General features: G+C 39.1%; 1 protein-coding gene across 1 annotated transcript in view; it reads right to left on the minus strand.

Moving 5' to 3' along the window:
* Positions 1-27,907, minus strand: part of LOC143127381 (basement membrane-specific heparan sulfate proteoglycan core protein-like) — a 69,072-nt gene that overhangs the window by 13,496 nt on the left and 27,669 nt on the right. Inside the window, exons 10-11 of the mRNA XM_076288857.1 lie at positions 1,149-1,481; positions 742-1,014 (exon numbers count right to left, since the gene is read on the minus strand). Coding sequence (XP_076144972.1) covers positions 742-1,014; positions 1,149-1,481 — 606 coding nt within the window. The remainder of the gene's footprint in view (positions 1-741; positions 1,015-1,148; positions 1,482-27,907) is intronic.

Genomic DNA, 27,907 nt, shown 5'->3' on the forward strand with positions numbered 1-27,907 from the left:
AGTGAATGTGACAGGCATAATTCACCTTTGTTATTAAGTGTGGTTCTACACACCATTCATATTAAACGTTGTTCTGTCTGTAGTTACTTCATGTAAGTATGACTGTTCAGGGATCGAGGTCTTTTTAAATGTTATGAATGTGTGATGACGTGTAGCCCCATGCCTGTTTTGTTGCTGGACAGCACCATTTTTGATTTCAGTGTTTTTCCTATAAAAATAAACAACACACACATTTGTGTGCTCAACGTCAGAAATTGTCTCTTGCGATTTACTGCAATTTCCACACATACATACAGTACAATAAATGGATGCACCAAAGGCTAAGGTAATTTAAAACCCTCACAAAACAAAAGTGGAGCTGAGGTATTTGTTTGGCAAGCTGATGATAGTTTAGTGCAACCAGATGATAGTTTACGCTAGGCAGACACTGTGCATTTTTTTCCAGCCATGACAGTATCCGACTGATTTGTGACAAAAACTGTCAGACCACCTTAATTCAATTGGGGAACTGTGTATGAATTAGGATCAGCTGAGCATCAGAGACTACAGTGCAATGCCGGAACTAATGCTACACTTGATATCCAGTATCAGGCTAAATTAATTATATACAGTAAGAGAGCCCAAACTACATGACCTTACCCTGCCAAGTTATCATGGTAGAGAAACCCTTCAGATGCTGGGGTAAAATATAAAGCAGTGATACGTGACATATGCAATATAAGAAATATGTTGTTGTCTTACTGTGCACGGTTATGTTGACAATGTGACTGTACTTGCTGTTGTCTGACTGACACCAGTACACGCCGCTGTCAGATGCGTACAAGACAGTATGACATCGAGGACCCGATGCTGCTGTCCACGAATATGGACACTGTGATATTTCCGGTTTCTTGGTAAACCACCTCAGTCTCCATCCAGTAGAGTTGCCCTGCACCTCACAGCTTAGGGAGAGAGAGTCACCTGTGAAGTGCTGGGTTCTATTGGGTTTAATCACCAAGGAGGCTGAAGGAACACCTGAGGAATCAGAACAAATGGAAGCACTGTATTTGTCTCAAAAGTCCCCTGATGCCACACCCTTGAAAATATATGGGCAAATACACAATGGTGCAATTATGATAAGCACATACTTATTTAATGACTGTACTAACCTGTGATAAAAAGAGGCTGAGGTTGGCTGAACTCTGTGTGATAGGCTGACTCTCCTCTCTCTGCTCTGCACACATAAACCCCTGTGTGTCTAAGAGCAGCAGGGCTGAGAGTGTAGGATCCTCCAGTTTCTCTCTCACCATTAGAGAGAAGCTCTAGATAGTATGTTGTGCCTCCATATGTAACAGTGGGTAATCTGTTTCTAAAAGGAACATATCTGTACCAGTGGAATCTCCAGCCTGTAGTGGAGCCTCTAACCTCACAGCTCAGAGTCACTGAGTCTCCTTCAGTCAGCCAGGGCTGTGGAGGTCCTCTAAGAACTGGCTTTGGTTTTTCTATTGAAAGAAAAACACTATTATGGTTAGTGACTAATTTGAGTTTGTAATGGTGCTAGCAAAGCCATTCTATGAAAACACTGAAAGAAAGAGTAAGTGCAATTTAAATTATTCAAAATATTCAAAATATTTTTTTTTATATAAAAAAATATATTTTATAAAAAAAAATATATAAAATATTTTATTTTTTTGCATAGTAGTTTATATATATATATATATATATATATATATATATATATATATATTGTTTTTTTAATGACTCTTGTTGAACCTATCAAAAGTTGTAGTTGTATAAAAGTAAAACTTACCAATCACATTCAAAGTAAAAGCTTCACTAAAGTCTGACTCCATCTGGTTGTTTTTTTGTTGTCCCCTGCATGTGTAGTTGTCTTTGGATATATAAGTAGCAGTGAAGGTATAGAGATGATTTACAGACCAACGAATCCCATTCCTGTACCAGCTGTACTCCCAGTCATGGTTTTCCTCTGTCTGGATGTTACACCGTAGGGTGACTGTCTCTCCACGGAAGATTTGTGTCCAATTAAGCTCCAAACTCACAACAGCTTTTGGTCTCTCTAAGGGCATATCATACAAATACATATACATGTGCACAGAGTTAGTGTAAATAACAACTAGATAGAGAGATAGATAGATAGATAGACAGACAGACAGACAGACAGATAGGCAGGCAGACAGACAGACAGACATGCATAATACTCACCAGTGACATTTACCCACAATGCATTGCTGTACTGTGTGTAGTGGACTGGGTCTCCTCTCCCAGCTCTGCACCAGTACTGTCCTCCATCAGATACTTTAACAGAGTTGATGCTGTAGGAGTTTATTTCAGACACACTAACATGCTGTGAGTCCAGTGTGGTTTTGTAATAGTAGAAGAGCCACCCAGCAGACTGCAATTCACAGGTCAGCGAGACATAGTTTCCAGTGAGAACTGGTGCAGAGCCCTTGAGAGAGAGTGTAGGTTTGGGCGGAGAACCTGAAGCAGATCATATTACAAATATCAGTCCTCTGGTTGCACTTGTGCACTCTCTCTCTCTCTCCCTCTCTCTTTCTCTCTCTCTCTCTCTCTCTCTCTCTCTCTAACACACACACACACACACACACACACACACACACACACACACATACACATCAACACACATACACACACACACACACACACACACACACACATGAAGATAACACTATATAGTCAGTAAGTGAGTGAGTGAATGAGTGAAGAAATGAGTGAACATTTCGAACACAGCTTAGAAGTCCTATAGTTCTGCCTGTGAACAGGTGATATTCACTAATTAGCTGAACTAACTGTCTGAGAATCTGTACTAATTGGAACCAGCTAATTTACTAACAAAAGGTTGGAAGAAATATGTGGTAGGATTTTTATCTTCAGAGGTAACTAGGTATTAGAATACAGTGGTCTCAGTGCATCAGACAATACATGAAGGAAAACCAGGATCACTCACCCGTCACTTTGAGAATCACTGATCCACTGGTGTATGATATTGTGGGTCTATCTCTCCTCTCCCCCTGACACATGAACTGGCCCTTATCAGATTCAGCAGCTCCTCTGATGGTGAAGGTGTTTCCATTTGACTCAAACACAGGATTTGAACTGGGGGCTTTGTACAACTTATACGTCCAGCCATCAAAATGGTATATTGTGCACTTGAAATTGACAGTCTCTCCAGTGAACACAGGACTCTGTGGCTCTACGGTTAGCATTGTCACAGGCAGACCTATGGGGACAAGCATAAAGTAAATACCAGCAGCACCTCTCTTCTCCCCTGAGTGAGCAGAGGGAAACAATCTAACTGAAGCTATGATAATTTAAAGACATGTACATGTTAATTGTATTACACTGTATGTGCTATCTATCTAGAGTATCTACAGTATCTATCTATCTATCTATCTATCTATCTATCTATCTAGAGTATCTATCCATCTAAATGTTTGAATAAGTAATCTATGGAGAATGGTGTGAGGATTATACACTGAAGCATTGCTGAATACAGAAAGCATTGACAACACCGCAGTTACCTTGGACAACAAGAATGATGATTCCACTGGTCTCTGATGCTGTGGGTCTGTCTCTCCTCTCCCCCCGACACCAGAACTGGCCCTCATCAGAGTAACCAGCTCCACTGATGGTGAAGGTGTTTTCTTCAGACTCAAACACCAGATTGAGATTTGGGCCTTTATACCACTTATATGTCCAGCCACGGTGAGACTCTATCTCACAAATCAGAGTGACCGTCTCGCCAATGAACACATGTCCCTGTGGCTTGATAGTCAGCTTAGCTTTAGGAAGACCTGTAAGGCATGGTTGAATACATTTAGTAAACATGCTGGTATGGGGCTGGCAGTGACCTAATAGCCAAGCATCTGGTCTTCCACTTGGAAAAGTTGTGACATACAGTACATATACTACATTTCAAATGAGCCATATGACCAAATTAATAAAATGTGATTAAGTATTGTTTGTTTATAGTAGTTAAACATGCTACAGGCAGCCTAACCTCACCCCCATCCCACAGCGGATAGTTATCTTTTATGGTGAATTGACACCTAAATGAATCACTGCAAATGACATTACTACAGTATGGAATACCAACCTGTAACAGTTAGAGTAAGAACATTACTGTAAAGATGACCATGTGTCGAACTTGCAACACAACGGTGCATCCCACTGTCAGACTCTTTTTGGAGATGCCTCTGAAATATGTTTTCGTGATCCCATGTAGTAAGGTCAAAAAAATGGCCATTAATGTCTCTGCTCTGCCATTTGTACCACCAGTCATGACTGTTCTTCCCTTTTACGCTACAGTTAAGGTGGACAGTCTCTCCTCGGAAGATTGTCGTTCTGTTGGACTCCAGAGTCAGAACAGCTTTGAGTTCAAATGCATCTGTCCCAACACAAGAAGTCAGTGCATGATGACACATGGCTTAATACAACACACATCAACACACTAATAAAACTATGAGTACCATACATTCTGCAATTATTACAATATACATTTAATTGTATGGAAGTACAGTATGACATCTCATATCAGAGAGAGAGAGAGTGAGAGAGAGAGAGAAAGAGAAAGAGAGACAGAGAGAGAATGGTTGGTCACTTTGTAGTTTGTAGATTATGAACAAATCATTACCTTCAGTGTTCCCAAAGTAGATGTGCATAGTAAAAACTGAAATATATATATATATATATATATATGAGCACCACTTGGGCAGGGACACATACATATAAACAAATAAACACAATGAAAATCACCTCACACACAAATCTGTACAATTCCTTTGCATCTCAGCTCATAGCAGATGGACTCAAAGGAAGTTACACAAAAGGAAGAACTTCAACCACACACATAAACACATGCAGCTACGGACATATATTCATATAAGTAATTATTTTAGAAAATAAAATCATGTGACCACAGCCTCTTTCACAACTGCACTTGGAAACGTTACAATTCTGTCTTTTTTACACCAAAAACACACATTGTATGTACACTGTTAAATCTAATAGCTATCCTTACTTAAAATGTTTAGTAACTCAGTTTTTGTCTTTTGTTGATTATGTTGATTTTGCCTTTTGAGATTACATGCCTAAAATGAGTACGTGTATTGAAGGTGTGGTACCTAATGTTACATTTCCCACAATGCATTTCCAGAATGCCACAGTCCCAGCCCTTGTAAAGATATCAACTAATCCTTACTGAAACTCAATCTGAAATTACAACAACAAAGTGGCAGTGACAATAAAGGTTATATATAGTATTGTTGTGTGAATTTATCTTGATGCATTACACCATCAGTAGATGACTGTCCAAAACGGGTGAAGCATGGCAGGCATGTGCCAGGAGACTTGCCACACACCAGCTTGAGGTGGAAGTGAGGGTGTTAAAGATCTTATTACACTGGGGAATGATTAGGGGATCAGACGGAGTCAGCCAAGAGTCCGCATTAAAAAAAATTGCAATTCAGTGTCCCCATAATTTCACAGAGACATTATGATTGATTTCTGGACCAGAGAGAAGATATACTGGTTAGCCACTAATACCTACGGAGCCCGGTGGGGTGTACTACGAATCTCGATTAGTGGGTTAGCGAGGTATGTTGCGTTCAAACCCAGGCTATGCTGTGACACGAAAGTGGATCTGTTTTAGTGTCACTATATCACCATGGTATCTTATGCTGTCAACCAAACCTGGTCGGGAGGAGGTTATGTGCTAAGTTATAGCTCAAATCGTGTAATCTACCGCACACTGACCAATCAATTGTCTTAAAAACGAAGTTATCTCACGTGTAGGATTCTGTCATATATCTTACAGGTGGAGCTCCGCCTCTACTAACATTTTGGATCTCGAATGCGCTTTAAAAGTGCTGTGCATGCAAATATCCCACTATGGACGTGCATACCATACAACAACTGGGGCCTATTGCACAAAACTAGGATAAGGGATTAAGCCGGGATATCTTGGTTATCCTGGCTCAATTTATCCGTGATCCAGTTGCACAAAAGCGGGATAGGGGGCAGCAGGATATGTTATGGTATAAATTACCATGGCGATTTATTCTGTGGAGCTAGCCTGCTCCAGACCAGGCTAAGTTCCAGGATCTATTTAATCTCATCCCTTATCTCAGTCAGGAGTCACCACAAACGGAAACCAATAATTTTTCCACTGCCCACTACACATTGTTATCACATATACCTAGACCCACTGTCATTATTTAAACGTTTGTGATCATTAAATAACTTTTACATACTCGCCATTCCCGACCTGCATATGCGACAATGTGACGTCACGGGAGTGCCTAACCATTTCACGCGTGGTGGTCGCGGAACTAGTTGCAATATTCTCCTTAACAGAGGTGTTGCTGTTTGTTGCTGTTGTGAGAAGGCTATCTACCTACTTCACACCGTAGAAGAAGCAACGACGCCCCTCTAGTTGCCATGGTGAATCAGTGAATCTGTGATCGGTGGCGGGGTCTATTTGAGGGAGCCGTGAGCGCGCACTTATCCAGGATAGGTTTCACCTGGCTTGATGAATCCGTGTCTGCTCATCCTGGCTTGCTCTTTGTGCAACCAATTAAGCCTGTACGATCGTGTTTTGGATTCATTGAGCGCAGCTCAGTAACTTATCCCGGATGTCTTAATTCTGCTTTTGTGCAACGGACCCCTGGTGACAATTGATTTATTTGATGTTATAGGTTAGACACAAAAAATCACCGCAGTGTAGATTAAGCTATCGCTCATGAATGCGGAAGTAATTGTTTTTAAATAGAGGCGGTCTTGTGCGTCTCCACGTTACACGATTGGCCAAAGTCATCCCAACACCGAGAACGCGCACAGATCTGAGCTGAAAGCCTAGTTTGACAAATATATCACATAACTGCAATCGTAGTATCACTTAACGTATACCCTTGAGTCAAGGCTTTGTCAAGCCTCGATATGTCTACATAGCCTAGATATGTCTAACGTGCTTCGTAGTATACCCCACGGGAGAGCTCACTTTAAAGCAACACCAAAGAGTTTTTTGTACCTTAAAATAATGTTTCCAAAATCGTTTCAGTGGTTCATCAACTCGTAACAGGGTGAACGGCACTTTCTGCATTCGCTTCGCGGCCCTCTATCGGCTATAACCGCACTATGTAAGTTTGCCGGATCGGGTAGCGGATCTAGTTCGATGGAATGAGACATAAGAAACTACAAATTTGACTTGCATCTGATGTCGCAATACATCGTACTTTCATAAAATCATGCAACATATTCTACCTTGTCTGTGGACATTTGTTATTTGCAAAGCTGGTGCTGGATAAACAAATAGTGCGTGCGACAGAGGAAAAGTTCTTTGGTGTTGCTTTAAGTGATATTTTTTCTGGTCTTTTTTGACCTACCCATGTCAAAACACATCTGGTGAACTCGGATTACTGCTCTATATAGTACACAAAGCTTCTTTTTCCCAAAAATACATTCTTTGATTTTATAAATATTTTCTAATGTAAAAAAAATGCTTTAAATGCTTTAAATCTATTATGTGGCTTGACCTTTTGACCTAACCATGTCAAAACACATCTGTTGCACTCGGCTAACTGCCCTACATAGTACACAAGGCTTCTTTTTTCCAAAAAAGCACTCTTTGATTTTATATTATTTTTTTACTATTCAAAAATGCTATAAATCTATTATGTGCCTTTACCTTTCGACCTACCCATGTCAAAACACATCTGCTGCACTCAGCTAACTGCCCTACATTGTACACAAAGCTTCTTTTTTTCAAAAACGCACTCTTTGATTTTATATACATTTTTTACTTTTCAAAAATGCTATAAATCTATTATGCAGCTTGACCTTTCGACTTACCCATGTCAAAACACATCTGTTGCACTCAGCTAACTTGCCTACATATTACACAAAGCTTCTTTTTTTCAAAAACGCACTCTTTGATTTTATATAAATTTTTTACTTTTCAAAAATGCTATAAATCTATTATGTGCCTTCCCCTTTCGACTTACCCATATCAAAACACATCTGCTGCACTCGGCTAACTGCCCTACATAGTACACAAAACTTATTTTTTTCAAAAACGCACTCTTTGATTTTATATTAATTTTTTACTATTCAAAAATGCTATAAATCTATTACGTGACCTGACCTTTTGACCTACCCATGTCAAAACACATCTGCCGCACTCAGCTAACTGGCCTTCATAGTACACAAAGTTTCAAAAACTCACTCTTTGATTTTATATAAATTTTTTACTATTCAAAAATGCTATAAATCTATTATGTGAATTGACCTTTTGACCTAACCATGTCAAAACATATCTATTGCACTCAGGTAACTGCCCTATATAGTACACAAAGCCTATTTTTTTCAAAAACTCTTTCTTTGATTTTATATTATTTTTTTTACTATTAAAAAATGCTATAAATCTATTATGCGCCTTCACCTTTTGACCTACCCATGTCAAAACACATCTGCTGCACTCAGTTAACTGCCCTACATAGTACACAAAGCTTCTTTTTTTCAAAAACTTACTCTTTGATTTTATATAAATTTGTTACTATTCAAAAATGCTATAAATCTATTATGTGCCTTCACCTTTTGATCTACCCATGTCAAAACACATCTGCTGCACTCGGCTAACTGCCCTACATAGTACACATAGCTTCTTTTTTTCAAAAACGCACTCTTTGATTTTATATTAAGTTTTTTACTATTCAAAAATGCTATAAATCTATTATGCGACCTGACCTTTTGACCTACCCATGTCAAAACACATCTGCCGCACTCAGCTAACTGCCCTACATAATACACAAAGCTTCTTTTTTCCAAAAACTCACTCTTTGATTTTATATAATTTTTTTACTTTATAAAAATGCTATAAATCTATTATGTGCCTTCCCCTTTCGACTTACCCATATCAAAACACATCTGCTGCACTCGGCTAACTGCCCTACATAGTACACAAAACTTCTTTTTTTCAAAAACGCACTCTTTGATTTTATATAAATTTTTTACTATTCAAAAATGCTATAAATCTATTACGCGACCTGACCTTTTGACCTACCCATGTCAAAACACATCTGCCGCACTCAGCTAACTGGCCTTCATAGTACACAAAGTTTCAAAAACTCACTCTTTGATTTTATATTAATTTTTTACTATTCAAAAATGCTATAAATCTATTATGCGAATTGACCTTTTGACCTACCCATGTCAAAACATATCTATTGCACTCAGGTAACTGCCCTACATAGTACACAAAGCCTATTTTTTTCAAAAACTCTTTCTTTGATTTTATATTATTTTTTTACTATTAAAAAATGCTATAAATCTATTATGCGCCTTCACCTTTTGACCTACCCATGTCAAAACACATCTGCTGCACTCAGTTAACTGCCCTACATAGTACACAAAGCTTCTTTTTTTCAAAAACTTACTCTTTGATTTTATATAAATTTGTTACTATTCAAAAATGCTATAAATCTATTATGTGCCTTCACCTTTTGACCTACCCATGTCAGAACACATCTGCTGCACTCGGCTAACTGCCCTACATAGTACACAAAGCTTCTTTTTTTCAAAAACGCACTCTTTGATTTTATATTAAGTTTTTTACTATTCAAAAATGCTATAAATCTATTATGCGACCTGACCTTTTGACCTACCCATGTCAAAACACATCTGCCGCACTCAGCTAACTGCCCTACATAATACACAAAGCTTCTTTTTTCCAAAAACTCACTCTTTGATTTTATATAATTTTTTTACTTTATAAAAATGCTATAAATCTATTATGTGCCTTCACCTTTTGACCTACCCATGTCAAAACACATCTGTTGCACTCAGCTAACTGGCCTTCATAGTACACAAAGCTTCTTTTTTTCAAAAACTCACTCTTTGATTTTATATTAATTTTTTACTATTCAAAAATGCTATAAATCTATTATGCGAATTGAGCTTTTGACCAACCCATGTCAAAACACATCTGCTGCACTCAGTTAACTGCCCTACATAGTACACAAAGCTTCTTTTTTTCAAAAACTTACTCTTTGATTTTATATAAATTTGTTACAATTCAAAAATGCTATAAATCTATTATGTGCCTTCACCTTTCGACCTACCCATGTCAAAACACATCTGCTGCACTCGGCTAATTGCCCTACATAGTACACAAAGCTTATTTTTTTCAAAAACGCACTCTTTGATTTTATATTAATATGTTACTATTCAAAAATGCTATAAATCTATTATGCGGCTTCCCCTTTTGACTTACCCATGTCAAAACACATCTGTTGCATTCAGTTAACTGGCCTTCATAGTACACAAAGCTTCTTTTTTTCAAAAACTCACTCTTTGATTTTATATTAATTTTTTACTATTCAAAAATGCTATAAATCTATTATGCGAATTGAACTTTTGACCTACCCATGTCAAAACATATCTATTGCACTCAGGTAACTGCCCTACATAGTACACAAAGCCTATTTTTTTCAAAAACTCTTTCTTTGATTTTATTTTATTTTTTTAATATAAAAAAATGCTATAAATCTATTATGCGCCTTCACCTTTTGACCTACCCATGTCAAAACACATCTGCTACACTCAGCTAACTGCCCTACATAGTACACAAAACGTATTTTTTCCAAAAACTCTCTCTTTGATTTTATATTAATATTTTACTATTCAAAAATGCTATAAATCTATTATGCGCCTTCACTTTTTGACCTACCCATGTCAAAACATATCTGCTGCACTCAGCTAACTGCCCTACATAGTACACAAAGCTTATTTTTTCCAAAGCCCACTCTATGATTTTATAGATGTTTTGGTAACACTTTATAATAACTACACACAATTCATCATTTATTAAGCCTTTGTTACTTATTAGTTAATGGTTTGTTCATCGTTAGTAGTTTCTTGTTCATACAAAATTTTTATCATCAGTAAAGCATTTGTTCACACAATTATAAATGGTTTGTTTATAGTAAATAAGCCTATCCAAAAATATGTTTGTAAGTACATGATACTTAATAAGTAATGAAACAACCACTTATAATGAAATCATTTTCTTATTATAAACCAGTTGCAAACTATTACAAAATGCTTTGTTCATCATTTGTAAAGCATTGTTCCTATGTTGATTCTCATAAACAAAGTATTTGTACACACAATTATAAATAGTTTGTTCATAGTAAATAAGCCTATATCTAAAATATGTTTATGAATTATTGTTAATACTTAATACATTTTGCAATAATATTTTGTTGATGAAGTAATATTTCCATTATTTAACAGTTGTTACATACACATGCACTAATGATTAATTAGGGTGAGGATACATATTTTATAAACCACTTCCTAATACTATAATTCATGATTAACTCAGGAGTTACAAGTGGTTAGTTAATGATATTTTGTGAGCTTATCTAAAGTGAGGACTTTCTATGCCTTGCAACACATTTTCAAATGAGTTGTAAAGATTACATTCACATTCATTCATTTAGCAGACAAGCGACGTAAACATATCAATTAAATTGAAGGCCATTGACATAACAATGAAAGCCGGGAATCGAACCCCCAACTTTTCAGGCTACTGCATGCTAATCCTGCTCCTTATCCACTACACTACCTTGGCCCAGACAGAAACCCCTACAACTATGCAAGAGTTTCTGTTTTCTTCTACTACACACTGTTATTAAACATCTGTAAAGTATTATTAAATGCTGTATTCTTCGTTTGTAAAGCATTATTCCTACATTAATTCTCATCTGTAAATCATATTTACACACAGTTAAAAATGGTTTGTTCATAGAAAACACGCATATCTATATTATATTTTTGAATTGACTGTTGTAATACCACTGGGCAGAGGTAGTGTAGTGGATAGGGAGCTGGGTTAACATGCAGTAATCCATAAAGTTGGGGGTTCAAACCCCGGCGTCCACCAATGTGGCCTTGCCCTTTAATTTCATTGACATGTGTCGCTTTGGGTGAAAGTGTCGGCTAAATTGATAAATGCATGTGTAAACTTTATAACTCATTTGTAACTGTGTTGCAAGGCATAAAAAGTCCTCACTTTAGATGAGCTCACAAAATATCATTAACTAACCACTTGTAACTCCTGAGTTAATTATGAATTATAGTATTAGGAAGTGGTTGTATGTATTCTCACCCTAACTAATCATTAGTGCATGTGTATGTTACAACTGTTAAATAATGGAAATATTACTTAATCAAAAACATATTATTGCATCATTTATTAAGTATTAACAATAATGTATAAACATATTTTAGATATAGGCTTATTTACTATGAACAAACTATTTATAACTGTGTGAACAAATGCTTTACTGATGATAAATTAGAAATTAATAATGATGAACAAACCATTAACTAATAAGTAACAAAGGCTTAATAAATGATGAATTGTGTGTAGTTATTATAAAGTGTTACCGATGTTTTATTATCAAAAAATGCTATAAATCTATATTATACATTTATTGAAAATATAAAAAAATCCAGTTGATTTACACAGCCAAATGGAACTTTGGATGGAAAACAAAATATAGTTAACTTAATAAATATAAATGATGTATGTCTACCTACAAAGAGGTAGCTTGTTTTTTTGCATTTTTGAATAGTAAAAAATTAATATAAAATCAAAGAGTGAGTTTTTGGAAAAAAGAAGCTTTGTGTACTATGTAGGACAGTTAGCTGAGTGCAGCAGATGAGTTTTGACATGGGTAGGTCAAAAGATGTAGGCGCATAATAAATGTATAGCATTTTTGAATAGTAAAAAATTTATATAAAATCAAAGAGTGAGTTTTTGGAAAAAATAAGCTTTGTGTACTATGTAGGGCAGTTAGCCGAGTGCAACAAATGTGTTTTGACATGGGTAGGTCAAAAGGTCAAGCCGCATAATAGATTTATAGCATTTTTGAATAGTAAAACATTTATATAAAATCAAAGAGTACGTTTTTGGACAAAATAAGCTTTGTGTATTATGTAGGGCAGTTAGCTGAGTGCAGCAGATGTGTTTTGACATGGGGAGGTCAAAAGGTCGATTCGCATAATAGATTTATAGCATTTTTATAAAGTAAAAAATTATTATAAAATCAAAGAGTGAGTTTTTGGAAAAAATAAGCTTTGTGTACTATGAAGGCCAGTTAGCTGATTGCAACAGATGTGTTTTGACATGGGTAGGTCAAAAGGTCAAGCCACATAATAGATTTATAGCATTTTTGAATAGTAAAAAATGTATATAAAATCAAAGAGTGAGTTTCTGGGAAAAAAAGAAGCGTTGTGCATTATGAAGGGCAGTTAGCTGAGTGCAACAGATGTGTTGACATGGTTAGGTCAAAAGGTCAAGCCGCAAAATAGATTTAAAGCATTTAAAGCATTTTTTTTACATTAAAAAATATTTATAAAATCAAAGAATGTATTTTTGGGAAAAAGAAGCTTTGTGTACTATATAGAGCAGTAATCCGAGTTCACCAGATGTGTTTTGACATGGGTAGGTCAAAAGGGCAAGCCGCATAATAGATTTGAAACATTTAACATTAAAAATTGTATAAAATCAAAGAGTAGGTTTTAGGGAAAAAGAAGCTTTGTGTACTAGAAAGGGCAGTAAGCCGAATTCAGGAGATGTGTTTTAGTATGGGTAAGTCAAAAGGTGAAGCCGCATAATAGATTGAAATCTTTTATCAGCCTAAAACATTAATAAAATCAAAACATGGGTTTTTGGACAAAAGAAGCTTTGTGTAATATAGGCAGGCCTTGTTTAAACACATTAAAGTTGGTTTGACACAAATTTGACCCTCGTAGTCAGTGCTAAATAGATTTTTCGAATGTGTCGAATATCCAACGTCCAATATAAAACCAACTTTACCACGGTCTTCTTTTCCAAGGACGTCTCCCATTCAAGTAGGCTAATAACAAGCCCGCATCAGCGTATAGTCTCAGTAGTTTAGAAGAAACAGGGTCTTGGTGTAGTTGCTGGCTACAGATCTGCATCTGTCTGCCACATTGCTAATTTTTATTCTACTCACAGGATTACAGTGTTTGGATAGTCCTCTACTTGATGGTGTGATGCATCAACATAAATTACACTTACATTGCACAACAACAGTATATTTACTGTAGCTTTTAGTGTCACTGCCACTTTGTTAAATATTGTATTTTAAGATTGAATTTCAGTAAGGATTCATATGTGATTCCTTTAGATCAGTGGTTCTCAATTTTTTTCTGTCATTCCCCACTTTGGAGGTGAGGAATTTTCAAGGCCCATCTGACCCCATCAAAATGGTAATATTAATAATGAATAATTTTTTTCGCGTTTTGGTTCCACGTTACATTTCCCGTCTCAATCCGCTGGATCAGATGCTATTTTAATTCATATGTCGGTCTGTTTATGACTCCTATGTTTGTGTGTGGCTATTTTGTTTTGAATCTATAATCTTCTTTGTCAAAAAAGAAAGGCATTATTAAAGATAGGCACAAAAAAACGAATTTCCTCCTGTTCATCGCGCCCCACTTGTCATGTCTCTATTCCCCACTAGTGGGGCCACCCCACACTTTGAGAACCACTGCTTTAGATATGCAGGACGTGGCTGTGGCGTTCTGGAAATGCATTGTGGGAAATGTCATATTAGTTAGCCGAACTGTAACATTAGTTAGCACAACTTCAATACACATGTTGGGCCTTTTCATGACATTCTAAAGTGCATCGTCACTCGTCAAAAGTCTATTCAAATTTAGTAGGATGTCCAGTTCACATAGACCTCTGAAGTTCGCCTACAAAAAAGATCCAAAACGGCCATCTTTGCCCATATAAGGAGATCCGGTTGTTAATTGAAGCTAACTACCTATGGCAAATTGCATTGCAAGTTAGCTCTGGAGTAGTAAAAATCTAAGTGTGCCGCCTTCACTTACCGGAGATCACAGTATCCACTCGAAGGCAGAGGACAAAAGTGTGTTCAGGAAACCGTCTGCATTTCAGACTTTTTCATCCCCACGAGACTTTAACAGGTGCGATTATTCAAAATCCCCATGTTATTTTCCCATAGGAAAAATCGCCAGATACCGGATGTCAAAGATGGCAGCTTTTTTGTAGGCGAACTTCAGAGGTCTATTGGGAGGGGTTTCGTTCTCAAAAGTGAAGCGCATGGCGTAACAAGGTGTTCCTAGGTCTTTTAATCATTCATATGGGTGTGTTTGGGGCGTAACATAATTTTAAACCAATGAGAATGACATCTGTCATTCCCTTTAACGGCGCAACGCGCGATATGTCAAATAAATGCATCGGTATTTTGGCATTCAACGGCGCATTTGAAGGAGGCTGCTTGCGAGACCATGGAATAGTCATTCTTAAACCATGCTTTACTAAAACCTAGCATAGCTTTCACGCATTTGCACTCGTCTATTATTATGACCGCCGCGCAGTGAAGCGGCGGTCATATAGGTTTAGTCAGATTTTTTTTTTTTTTTTTTTTTTTTTTTCGCATGTCAAAATTTCCGTCAATGATTCCCGGGACACTGAAAGACCGGGGTAGACGAAACTTGGTGGGCATGTAACCCCACATGGATAGCATGGAACCATCGTTTTTCGTTTTGATCTGTAGCCCCCCCGCTGGACTGCACCCCCCGAAAGGAGGGTAGGGCAGACACAGTTTTCTGTGAATATCTCGAGAACCGTAAGGTTTAGGAGGACCATTTTGTTTTTGTATGTTGATCTCAAGGGGCTATGTCAACCCATTCCATAACCACTCATTTCATGTATAGCGCCACCTAGTTAAACACAAAAAAGTAAAAATGAGGTGTTGTAATCGCAGGTATCTGTGACCTAACATAGTCAAAACTGCACGAAATTGGAAGTGTAGGATCATTATGACACCCTCTGAATGCACGCCAAGTTTCGTGGAATTCCGTTCATGGGGGGCCACACAATAAATTAATTTATGCTACTATACACCAACTGGCCTGTAGGTGGCCGGAGACAGTTTTCTGTGAATATCTCGAGAACCGTAGGGCCTAGGAGGTCCACCTTTTTTTCGTATGTTGGTCTTAAGGGGGCATGTCAACCCATCCCATTACTGACATGGTCAAAACTGCACGAAATTGAAAGTGTAGGATCATTATGACACTCTCCGAATGCATGCCAAGTTTTGTGAACTTTCGTTCATGGGAGGCCTTACAATAAAATAATCTATGTGTACATTTAGTGACCATGCACCAACAAGGATTCCCGGGACACTGAAAGACCGGGGTACACGAAACTTGGTGGGCATGTAACCCCACATGGATAGCATGGAACCATCGTTTTTCGTTTTGATCTGTAGCCCCCCCCGCTGTACTGGACCCCCCGAAAGGAGGGTAGGGCAGACACAGTTTTCTGTGAATATCTTGAGAACCGTAAGGCCTAGGATGACCAATTTTTTTCGTATGTTTGCCTCCAGGGGTCATGTTAACCCATTCCATGTGCACACATGTGCATAAACAGATACACACGCACACACATACATTCACAGTAATCATACGTATGACACATACTCACACAGTAGACATATGTATGCATGCACATGCACAAACACACATACGCAGGCAAACACACAAGCACGCACACACACACATACACACACACACCCACACACATAAACATAAACGTGTACATGCACACATGCACACAATTCAAGAATTTCTCAGAATTATGAACAGGCAAGATGGGGGTGGGGTTGTATAAAATAAATTTTACATGTGGAATCTGTGAACTAATTATGTTTTGGTATTTGTTGTCTAGCAGATACCAGTGAGAATTGAGTGTGGCTAATGCAATTTAGTGAGACAGTTAGAATCATATAGGCCTTTCAGCGTGATTTATTTTTGTGGAAAAAATGAGCTGGACTGGGCGGCGGTCATATTTTGTACCGCTCTGCGGTACATCTAGTTTGAACTCATTGGCAAAGTGAAACTAACTTCACCAAGGAGTCAGTCAACGACAAGACAGTTATATGCAGTTACTTTCACTATTGACTGACAATGGGTTACCATCGAAAACATAGGCTGGAAAAAGCAACACTTACCCTAATGTTGCTCAAATGACTGAATAAAACAACATTTATCCTGCAGAGGAGTTGCTTATATCTCGTGACAGTGCGTCTTCAGCTGTGCTCCATACGTGTCTCTCGCCTCTCCCCTTCACTTTTAACCGTCATTACCAATTTGCAAATGATGGTGAATAACTACTCATCATGAGATGTACAGTATTTTGTAATATCTTTATTCTAATTATGTTTACCATTGTAATTGTTACGGTTTTAGGGTGCAGTTTGAGATTAATGGGAGAAAGCTGCCGGGAAAAAAAAAAAAAAAAAAAAAAAAAAACAGTGGTGGCGATTTCACTTTCTGACGGGTTAGCAGAGGAATCAGCTGAAGTCAATCAAGCCTCTTTCCATCGCCTCAGCCTGCAACGTCACGCGGGCGACGCATCTCCAAGACAGGTGGCTAATTAAGTACAAAGCGGGAGTGAGTAATGGAGGCACGACAGTAAACGCTAGAGCAGACGCTAGCAAATGCTGAAGCAAACTGCAAAGGATTACCTGCGTAGGTAGGCTACACGAAGTTCTGTGCAATTCTGGGACATCTAAAAGCTGGAGAGACTGACGGTAAGGGATTTATGCCACTTTGAGCAATGATTGTGCTCGAATCAAATGCACGCTTTAACTGGCTTGGGACATGAACGTCTGTGGAGTTGCGGTTCCACCTGCTGTCCGTGCTTTTAAGTAAATGCACAAATTGTTATTGCATAAGCCTAGCGATTTAAGCAATGTTTGCTAATAGAGGGTGCTAATGGGCCTGTGAAATTTTAAGCTACTGTTTGCTTTGGGATGATTGTGGGGTTCTACTGTATGTCATGTAATATGGGCTATATGTGTTTTCTACTCGTATGTGGTTTCTACTTCAATATATTTTTCTACTCATAGATATATTTTTCTACTCATAGATATATTTTTCTATTAAATTAGGGATATTTTTCTACTCGTAGATGTATTTTTATTAAATTAGTTTGTAGTTGAACATTCATTGCCTATTTAAACGTCTGGTTATCCATGCTTATTTACTGCTATGTTTGGAACAGCCATTTCAATCTATTTTTCTATTGAGTAATTCCCGAATGTTACACTTGGAAATTTTGAAGTAGTATTTATTACATTTAGATATCAAATGCTGTTGAAAGATGCGTAATTTTCTGTATTTCTCATGGAATGTTGCACGTGTTTAAATGTTTACTGTTGGATGTATGGCCTCATCTCATATACTTTCTGTTCTCCATTTTTTTTGTCTGTCTTTTAAAGGTTTTTCACCTGGTGAAAAATGACTGTTCATAACGGCTGAATGTGAAGTAACTGCATAGTAGCATAGCATAGCACAGTTTATTTCTCAAGTCATTGAGTGGAATCCAGCATTCTTAATCTCCATAGATGTCCTTCCGTTTTTCAAGTTGAGGAATTTGCACAAAACACTAGGCACAACTTGACAGTGAAAAACCGTGGGGGCAGGAACTGGAAGAAACATGTCCGAAGAAGCCGTAAAGACCGTCGAACACCTTAAGATGGAGAGAACCACATCGAAAAGAGCATTCTCTCGCCTTGCAAACAGGTTAGTAAGAAATTATGAGGACATGGCTGAGGAAGACCTGAAGGGGGCCCTCAGTGGACTCACGATGGCAGCAGAGAAGGTCCTAGGTATAAATGAAGACTTGGAGGCCAAACTCCTTGCAGACATTGAGGCCGGTCTGGACGCTGGAGAAGAGGCAATGCTGTCGGAACAGCAGAAAGCTGACATAACAAAAACTGCAGGTGACTGCGAGAAAAAACTTAAAACAATCAAAGCTCTTGTCCAAGACACACTGTGGTCCAGCTATGGAGCCCTTGAAGTGTTGACTGTGCTACGAGTGGCAGAATCAGCCTGCAGAAATACCATCACAGTTGACCTAAGTAGCAAACAAGAGGCATATGAGTTCATGCTTACCAACCTACAAGAGCTTGCAAGGTCAGCAAAGGAAGTCCACAACAGCTGGAAGAAATGGATCCCCTCTGACCAAAAGAAAGATCTTCAAGACAGGCTCCAGGAACTTCAGCTGACTATTCCTAAGCTCATACTCAGAAAAGCTGATTTCATTCAGGAAAGGCTGAAGGATGAAGAGAGAAGACAAGCACCAATAGCCCTCCCAAATCTCCCTGTAGCAACCATCAAGCTAAAACCAACAGCCCTGGTTCTCTGGAAATAGGCGTGATTTCCATAGGTGGAGGAAGGACTGGGAAGCACTGCAGAGGCAAGGTGAGCCAACTGGGTCTAAGGAAGTGAAGAAATTCCAGTTGCTGGACAGCCTGGAAGAAAAGGTCACCAGAGACCTTCGACTCACTGCCTACAACACAGCAGAAGACGTTTTCCGTGTCCTTGAGAATCGCTATGGCAACCAGACCGCCATCGCCATCGAAATTGTGGAGGAGCTACAGAGGATGCCAGCCACAAGGAGTCATCAGCCAAGAAAGATTGTGGAGCTGATCCAAGCGGTAGAGAAGGCTCTGCAAGACTTGAGCGATCTAGGAGACACAGGAGCAATAAAAAATCCACTGGTCATAAACTCGATCGAAAGTAATCTTCCGGACTCTCTGAAGAAGGAGTGGCTCATGTATGTGGCAGATAGTCGAAATGCTGTGACCCATGACAACCGATTTGACACCTTGTTGGCATTCCTGAAACAGCAAGAGAGGATTTATGAGCAGCTAGAGCAACTGATGGATGATGAGGCAAGGAGGGAAGCAAGACCTGAGTCTAAATATGCCAAGACAAGGGCCACCAAGTTGGATGATTCCCATTCAGGATGTGTAGTTTGTGGCGATTGGAAACACAGGACTAGGCTGTACTTCTGCCAGCAGTTTCGAGCACTAAAGCCTGTAGAAAGAGAAGCTGCAGTTAAGAAGCTAGGAGCATGTGAGCGGTGCCTTGAAGTACACGATGACCTGGCATTGTGTAAGCCCACCTTCCTCTGCAAACATCCAGAGTGCCAGGATGGACATGAGCCAGAACATCATTATTACTTGTGCCCCAACACCGACACAGGAAGAGGTGCAAGCCAGAAAAGGAGTGGATGTGATCCCGGGAAAGAAAGGGAAAGGTACACCGCTGACCAAGAGGACTTCTTGAGGAAACTCTCTCCAGAGCTTGCAAACCAGTGCAGAGACGTCTTTTCAAACACTGCCTCAAGAACCATGAGTATATCAACGGAGCAATCGAGCCTCCTCATAGGAAGTGGGATACAAGAATCGCCAGTCATCATGATGCTTCTTAAGGTAACTGCAAATGCTGGACAGAGAATTGGGGCCTTGATCGACTTGGCATCTGATACAAACTACATTACACACAGGGCTGCAAGAAGGCTGAACCTAAAGAGTGAAGATGTCACCCTCATTGTTCATGGTGTTGGAGGGATGAAGGTCCGTGTAGAGACAGTGGTACCTCTTAAAGATCAGAGTAAAGACCCCCAAGGGTGCCCTCAAATCTCACCAGCTAGTTTGTTACGGACTAAACAATATTGCAGATGTCCACCAAGGCGTGACAGCGCGGCAGCTGCAGAAGTTCTTCTCAGATGTCCCTGTTTATGAGCTTGAGCGGCCCAAGGAGATCAGCCTACTGATAAGCCACCGAGAGGGTAAGCTGGCTCCTCAACGCATCAGAGTCATCGGAGATCTTGTGCTGTGGGACGGGCCCCTGGGGAAAACTGTTGGAGGTACGCATCCGGACCTTTTCGAGAGCGTTACCGTGTCCACCCATATGTCCAAAACCCACTTTGCCAGGTCAATGAGAGCAGTTGCAATAAAGTATGAAGAGCTCGCTGCCAGGATCCCAGAACAACTGCCATCAACTAGCCAAAATGGCTGCAACTTTCAGGAGTCTAAGACTCTTTCCACCAACCATGACTTCCTGGAATGGTGGAAACAGGACAACTATGATTTCCTGACATCACATGACGACCTTGACCACCTGAAATCCACTGCCGCAAGTAAGGAGCAAATCCAGAAGACTGGAGGATTTCAGCTCAAATCATGGGCATGCTCTGAGCAAAGTGGGAGGCAGGAGTCTCATGAAGACCCGGATGACAAACTGAAAGCCACGGTCCTCCCAAATCAAATGGGTGACTGCGACAACAAAGCTAAACTAACCCTCTTGGATCAGAAGGAAGATGCTGTGGAAGCAGGGGTGTCTGGAGCCGTGTTTGCCTCCGGCCTCAAGGGGTACGTCAAGATGCACAGCCGGACCGAAGGTGGAAGATGGCATCACCTTGACAGCCAGATTGTCCTTGGCGCAACACAGAGAGAGAGCTATGGTTACCAAATCTTTTTTGCAAATCATGTTGGAGAAATCCGAAGCAACTCACAAGTCCGAGACCAGAGGTGGGTCCCAGGTCCACAAAAAATTGCTGACTTGATCACAAAAGGAGGTGGCCCCAAGAGCCTTGATGAGGATTCAGAGGGGCAACAAGTTCCTGAGCATACCTGTGAGTAGATGGCCCATCAAATCCTCTAGGGGAAATGCTACTGCTGCTAGTGAAAGCATCATCAAGGTGCAGAAGAAAACCTCTGTCTCCGCACTGACAAGGGCCCTAGAGATAAAGCCACTACAGGACCAGAATCTATCTCAAATAGGGCAACAAAAACCACCTGCAGGGCCAGCGATCCAGAGCCTTATGGACGTTACGTGGTTCAGTGTCTTACTCAGGCTGGTTGAGACCATTGCATGGATCTGGAGTGCTGTAAAAAAGAAAAAGGAAAAAGTTCCTTGGATCAAACCAGGCCCTGAGAAGACCAAAGTGGGAGGCAGTCCTTCACCGGGACTTCCGGGCCTAGTTGCCCTGTTGCCTGTTGAAGAACAAATTGCAAATTCAAGTTAGGTGACCTACCTCAATTGGAGTTTGACGTTGAGTAGCGACCTTCCCAGTATGAATCAGGGAAGCTCGAGTGGGAGGTGTTACGTCAAACTGGATTTAGGGTGCAGTTTGAGATTAATGGGAGAAAGCTGCCGGAAAAAAAAACAAAAACAAAAAAAAAAAAAACAGTGGTGGCGATTTCACTTTCTGACGGGTTAGCAGAGGAATCAGCTGAAGTCAATCAAGCCTCTTTCCATCGCCTCAGCCTGCAACGTCACGCGGGCGACGCATCTCCAAGACAGGTGGCTAATTAAGTACAAAGCGGGAGTGAGTAATGGAGGCACGACAGTAAACGCTAGAGCAGACGCTAGCAAATGCTGAAGCAAACTGCAAAGGATTACCTGCGTAGGTAGGCTACACGAAGTTCTGTGCAATTCTGTCCCGAAGTTCTGGGACATCTAAAAGCTGGAGAGACTGACGGTAAGGGATTTATGCCACTTTGAGCAATGATTGTGCTCGAATCAAATGCACGCTTTAACTGGCTTGGGACATGAACGTCTGTGGAGTTGCGGTTCCACCTGCTGTCCGTGCTTTTAAGTAAATGCACAAATTGTTATTGCATATGCCTAGCGATTTAAGCAATGTTTGCTAATAGAGGGTGCTAATGGGCCTGTGAAATTTTAAGCTACTGTTTGCTTTGGGATGATTGTGGGGTTCTACTGTATGTCATGTAATATGGGCTATATGTGTTTTCTACTCGTATGTGGTTTCTACTTCAATATATTTTTCTACTCATAGATATATTTTTCTATTAAATTAGGGATATTTTTCTACTCGTAGATGTATTTTTATTAAATTAGTTTGTAGTTGAACATTCATTGCCTATTTAAACGTCTGGTTATCCATGCTTATTTACTGCTATGTTTGGAACTGCCATTTCAATCTATTTTTCTATTGAGTAATTCCCGAATGTTACACTTGGAAATTTTGAAGTAGTATTTATTACATTTAGATATCAAATGCTGTTGAAAGATGCGTAATTTTCTGTATTTCTCATGGAATGTTGCACGTGTTTAAATGTTTACTGTTGGATGTATGGCCTCATCTCATATACTTTCTGTTTTCCATTTTTTTTGTCTGTCTTTTAAAGGTTTTTCACCTGGTGAAAAATGACTGTTCATAACGGCTGAATGTGAAGTAACTGCATATGCCTGCCTTTGAATTCAAAGAAAATAAAAGAAACAAAAAGAGGAAACAAAGCACAGTTTATTTCTCAAGTCATTGAGTGGAATCCAGCATTCTTAATCTCCATAGATGTCCTTCCGTTTTTCAAGTTGAGGAATTTGCACAAAACACTAGGCACAACTTGACAGTAATCGTGCAATTTGTAATGCTTTGCATGGACGTGCACTGGTGTGCGTTCATGAATGATAGAAGGATGGTGCGTGCACCTGCCAATATGACTGTTGACATGCGCTCTTAAAATAGCATATGAACAACTCGCCATTGACTTCTGACCAGGTTTAGGTGGTGTATGATAGCGATTTTTAGACAACGCGCCAGGTCCCTCCCTAGGTTGTTAATTGCCACACCCCTGGGCGCAATGCTTAAAAAATAAAGGTGCAAAATAACGAATTCAACTTCGCGCCGGTGAATAACGAACTTAACGCCATGCGCTGGTGACCCAAAATACAGCCCGTTGTGTTTAATAACAGTATACTTTACTTGTAATGACCAAGTTAGGTGAAATAGGAATTCTCAGTAGTGTAAGTGCACTACACTAAGTAAGCATTTGTTTGCCCAATTTGCAATTCCTATTCCAGATTAGTCTGTTATTTCAAGGGCAATTGTTTTGCATGCTTTACTTGTTTGTTTACTTTTCCACCTGATAATTAAGTAACACTCATTTTAGGCAAGTAATCTCAACAAAAGACAAAAACTGAATTCCACTTACTAGAACATTTTAAGTAAGGAAACCTTACTTACCTTATAACCACACACACACAAACAAACATACACCATGTCTCTTTCTCAGAGTCTTATAGATAGAACTCACAGATGAGCAGGAACAGGCATCTTGTGTCCATGCTGTCGTGTATCTTCAGCATTCTGACAGATTCAGATCCAACATTACCAGCACAGTTTTAGACAGTTTCAATCTGCTGGGCACTCACTTCCTCTATATAATGAACTTTCACCCGCTACCTTTATGTATTGCTTCATAAAAACATACTAGAAATGTGGAAGATTATGTTACATTAATTGACTTTGAAAAATGATTTGATAGTTAATAAAGTTAAAATCAAAGACTCACCGATAATTCCTTATATCCATGTTGATCATAATCAGTTAAGATGTTTAGTGCTATGCTGACTGACAGCAAAGGATGTTGTCGCCAGTAACAGGAAGGAAATCAAATGTTGTAATCATGGAAGTGACTTTGCTGGCACACTCAAACACATTTCTCTCTCTCTTTCTCTCTCTAAGTGTGTTTGTGTGTGTGCATGTGAGAGGCTTACACTTATTTTAGAACAGCTAAAATATTGCTGTTCTAAACGGGTTACTATTACAACATTTCATAAATTAAAGGCACAGCAGAGAAATGGAACAATTTATTCATATACAATCATTGTTCCGCCAAGAAATATATTTCCTCAATCAAAATGGTTGCCAACCAATGTTGAAACGCAGCTACTCTCTTTTGAAAGAATTGAAAGAAATGAAATGCGATCAAGATGTATGTTTGTGCTGGATTTTACAATGCCATCGAACGTGATTCAGCCAATCAAAATCAAGGACCAGAACTATCAATTTTAAAATTCATGTTATTCCTTTCTAGCTATGCATCAGAGTTTAGAATGCTTCAACAAGTGGTTGGCATGGTTCAGATGCAATATTTCTTTGTCCGTGCCAGAGCCTTAGGAGCTCTCTCTAGGGCTCTGGTCAGTGCCATTGAGAAATTTCATTAGAGGACACCTAAAACAGATACAATAGGTAACATACTACAGTACTTAGATGCCCATTTTGTGTGTGTGTGTGTGTGTGTCTGTCTGTGTTCTTGTTGGTGTGTCAGGGTCACAATATGACAATGTAAGATATGGAGGCAGAGGTCATGTCCCTAATGTGTCTCTTGCCAGATACCAGGTGCCTGTTTCTGTTATATCTGAAGATGAAAGTCAAAAGTAAAGACCCTGATATATCACTATAGTGCCCACATACTGTTTCTGTTTTACTAACCTTTGCCGTTGAACACCACTTGGTTTAACTCACAGAGGAAAACACTCTCCACCTCTGTACACACTGTGGTGAGTTAAAAGGAAGTGCAAAACCACAGAAAGTACCATACCACTCTGTTCACTTTTCATTCATAGCTCCTGCCTGTGTTCTCTGTTTTGTTTGTAACACATTATAATAGCTACCATATAATGTAATCATTTAAAACAATCTCTATTTTTCTAGTCATACAGAAAGTAAGGAGAGCCCTTGAATGGAAAGGCATACTTTATAGTGACATATCTGTAAAATAAGGGAGGTGGGGTGGTGTTGATGGCGGTTATAAAGAAAACATGGAAAGGTAAGAGTAATGTGTAAACAGCAGGTGGGCATAGTATTTCCTACATTTGATTTCAACATCCTTATTTTGCTGAGTTGTCTCTGGACTGGGGACTCTTGTCATAGTGTAGGTATATAATGTGCTAAAATCTGCCTCAGGGAGGTAGCTTTAACTCTGAATGACACTGAGAGTTGCAAATATGTTTTAACTATTTTATTGACAATTGACCAATACGGAGATTAGGCTACTTACAACAAATGCAAACAAACTAAAAAAGATCAAAAACACAAGAACTGATAGGCTAACTGAAATAACTGATATCGTTCTTCCAAAGAAACTCCATAGACGGAAAAAAATCATCAAATATAAAAAGCAGATAAAGGAAAAAGAACGGCTTAAAAAACCTTAAGAACACAGTTTTTATGCAATCATATGTAGCCTGTATTTCAAAATATGTCTCTGCGAAAGTAAGAATATATATTATTTGGATTTCTTGTTTTCACCAGCAGTGAATCAATGCTCACAATATAGAAATCTGCTCCATGCTCTCAGACAGGGTCGTAGTCACCATAGACATTGAGGGGGACGTGTCCCCCCCAATATTCAAATATGACCAAAATGTCCCCCCCAATATTCGGACATAGAAAAATAAAGAAAGAATAAAGCGCTATACTAGGCCTACAGGAAACCAACACGTATCTGAAATGTAATCAAACGTAAATAACGCACAAATTAGTGACCTATGGTTCCAGAGTAGCCTACACCCCTGAGTGGTTTGTCCTGGTGATTTTCCGTTTTTCGTTAGTGGCGTGCGCTATCAAAAGCTTCCATTTACTGCACCCTACTGCGGTGAGGTAGGACTGTCAACAATATCGCAAAAGCTACCGGAACAATTTTCACAAAACTTCTTGGAAAGGTGTAGCACAGGCTAAGGAAATCCCATACATGTTTGGAGCCGATCAGACTGAAAGGGAACATTTTCCATATTGTAGCCTATTCTCGCAATGATCATTTTAAATTATGAATTTGTGCAAGCCTGTGTCATTTCTTTCACGTCTTTAATGCATTCATATGCTAGTAGTAATGCCAAAAATTACCGTGTATAGGCCTCTTACAAATGATTGTTGCATCTTGCATATTATTTAGATGCTTATTGGTGTGTCAGGGTCACAATATGACAATGTAAGATATGGAGGCAGAGGTCATGTCCCTAATGTGTCTCTTGCCAGATACCAGGTGCCTGTTTCTGTTATATCTGAAGATGAAAGTCAAAAGTAAAGACCCTGATATATCACTATAGTGCCCACATACTGTTTCTGTTTTACTAACCTTTGCAGTTGAGCACCACTTGGTTTAACTCACAGAGGAAAACACTCTCCACCTCTGTACACACTGTGGTGAGTTAAAAGGAAGTGCAAAACCACTCTGTTCACTTTTCATTCATTGCTCCTGCCTGTGTTCTCTGTTTTGTTTGTAACACATTATAATAGTTACCATATAATGTAATCATTTAAAACAATCTCTATTTTTCTAGTCATACAGAAAGTAAGGAGAGCCCTTGAATGGAAAGGCATACTTTATAGTGACATATCTGAAAAATAAGGGAGGTGGGGTGGTGTTGATGGCGGTTATAAAGAAAACATGGAAAGGTAAGAGTAATGTGTAAACAGCAGGTGGGCATAGTATTTCCTACATTTGATTTCAACATCCTTATTTTGCTGAGTTGTCTCTGGACTGGGGACTCTTGTCATAGTGTAGGTATATAATGTGCTAAAATCTGCCTCAGGGAGGTAGCTTTAACTCTGAATGACACTGAGAGTTGCAAATATGTTTTAACTATTTTATTGACAATTGACCAATACGGAGATTAGGCTACTTACAACAAATGCAAACAAACTAAAAAAGATCAAAAACACAAGAACTGATAGGCTAACTGAAATAACTGATATCGTTCTTCCAAAGAAACTCCATAGACGGAAAAAAATCATCAAATATAAAAAGCAGATAAAGGAAAAAGAACGGCTTAAAAAACCTTAAGAACACAGTTTTTATGCAATCATATGTAGCCTGTATTTCAAAATATGTCTCTGCGAAAGTAAGAATATATATTATTTGGATTTCTTGTTTTCACCAGCAGTGAATCAATGCTCACAATATAGAAATCTGCTCCATGCTCTCAGACAGGGTCGTAGTCACCATAGACATTGAGGGGGATGTGTCCCCCCCAATATTCAAATATGACCAAAATGTCCCCCCCAATATTCGGACATAGAAAAATAAAGAAAGAATAAAGCGCTATACTAGGCCTACAGGAAACCAACACGTATCTGAAATGTAATCAAACGTAAATAACGCACAAATTAGTGACCTATGGTTCCAGAGTAGCCTACACCCCTGAGTGGTTTGTCCTGGTGATT

The sequence above is a fragment of the Alosa pseudoharengus genome, unplaced genomic scaffold, assembly GCF_046254945.1.
Source record: "Alosa pseudoharengus isolate Yale_2024_CS ecotype anadromous, Long Island Sound unplaced genomic scaffold, YU_APseudo_1.1 YU_APseudo_1.1_scf_17, whole genome shotgun sequence".
Lineage (NCBI taxonomy): Eukaryota > Metazoa > Chordata > Actinopteri > Clupeiformes > Clupeidae > Alosa > Alosa pseudoharengus.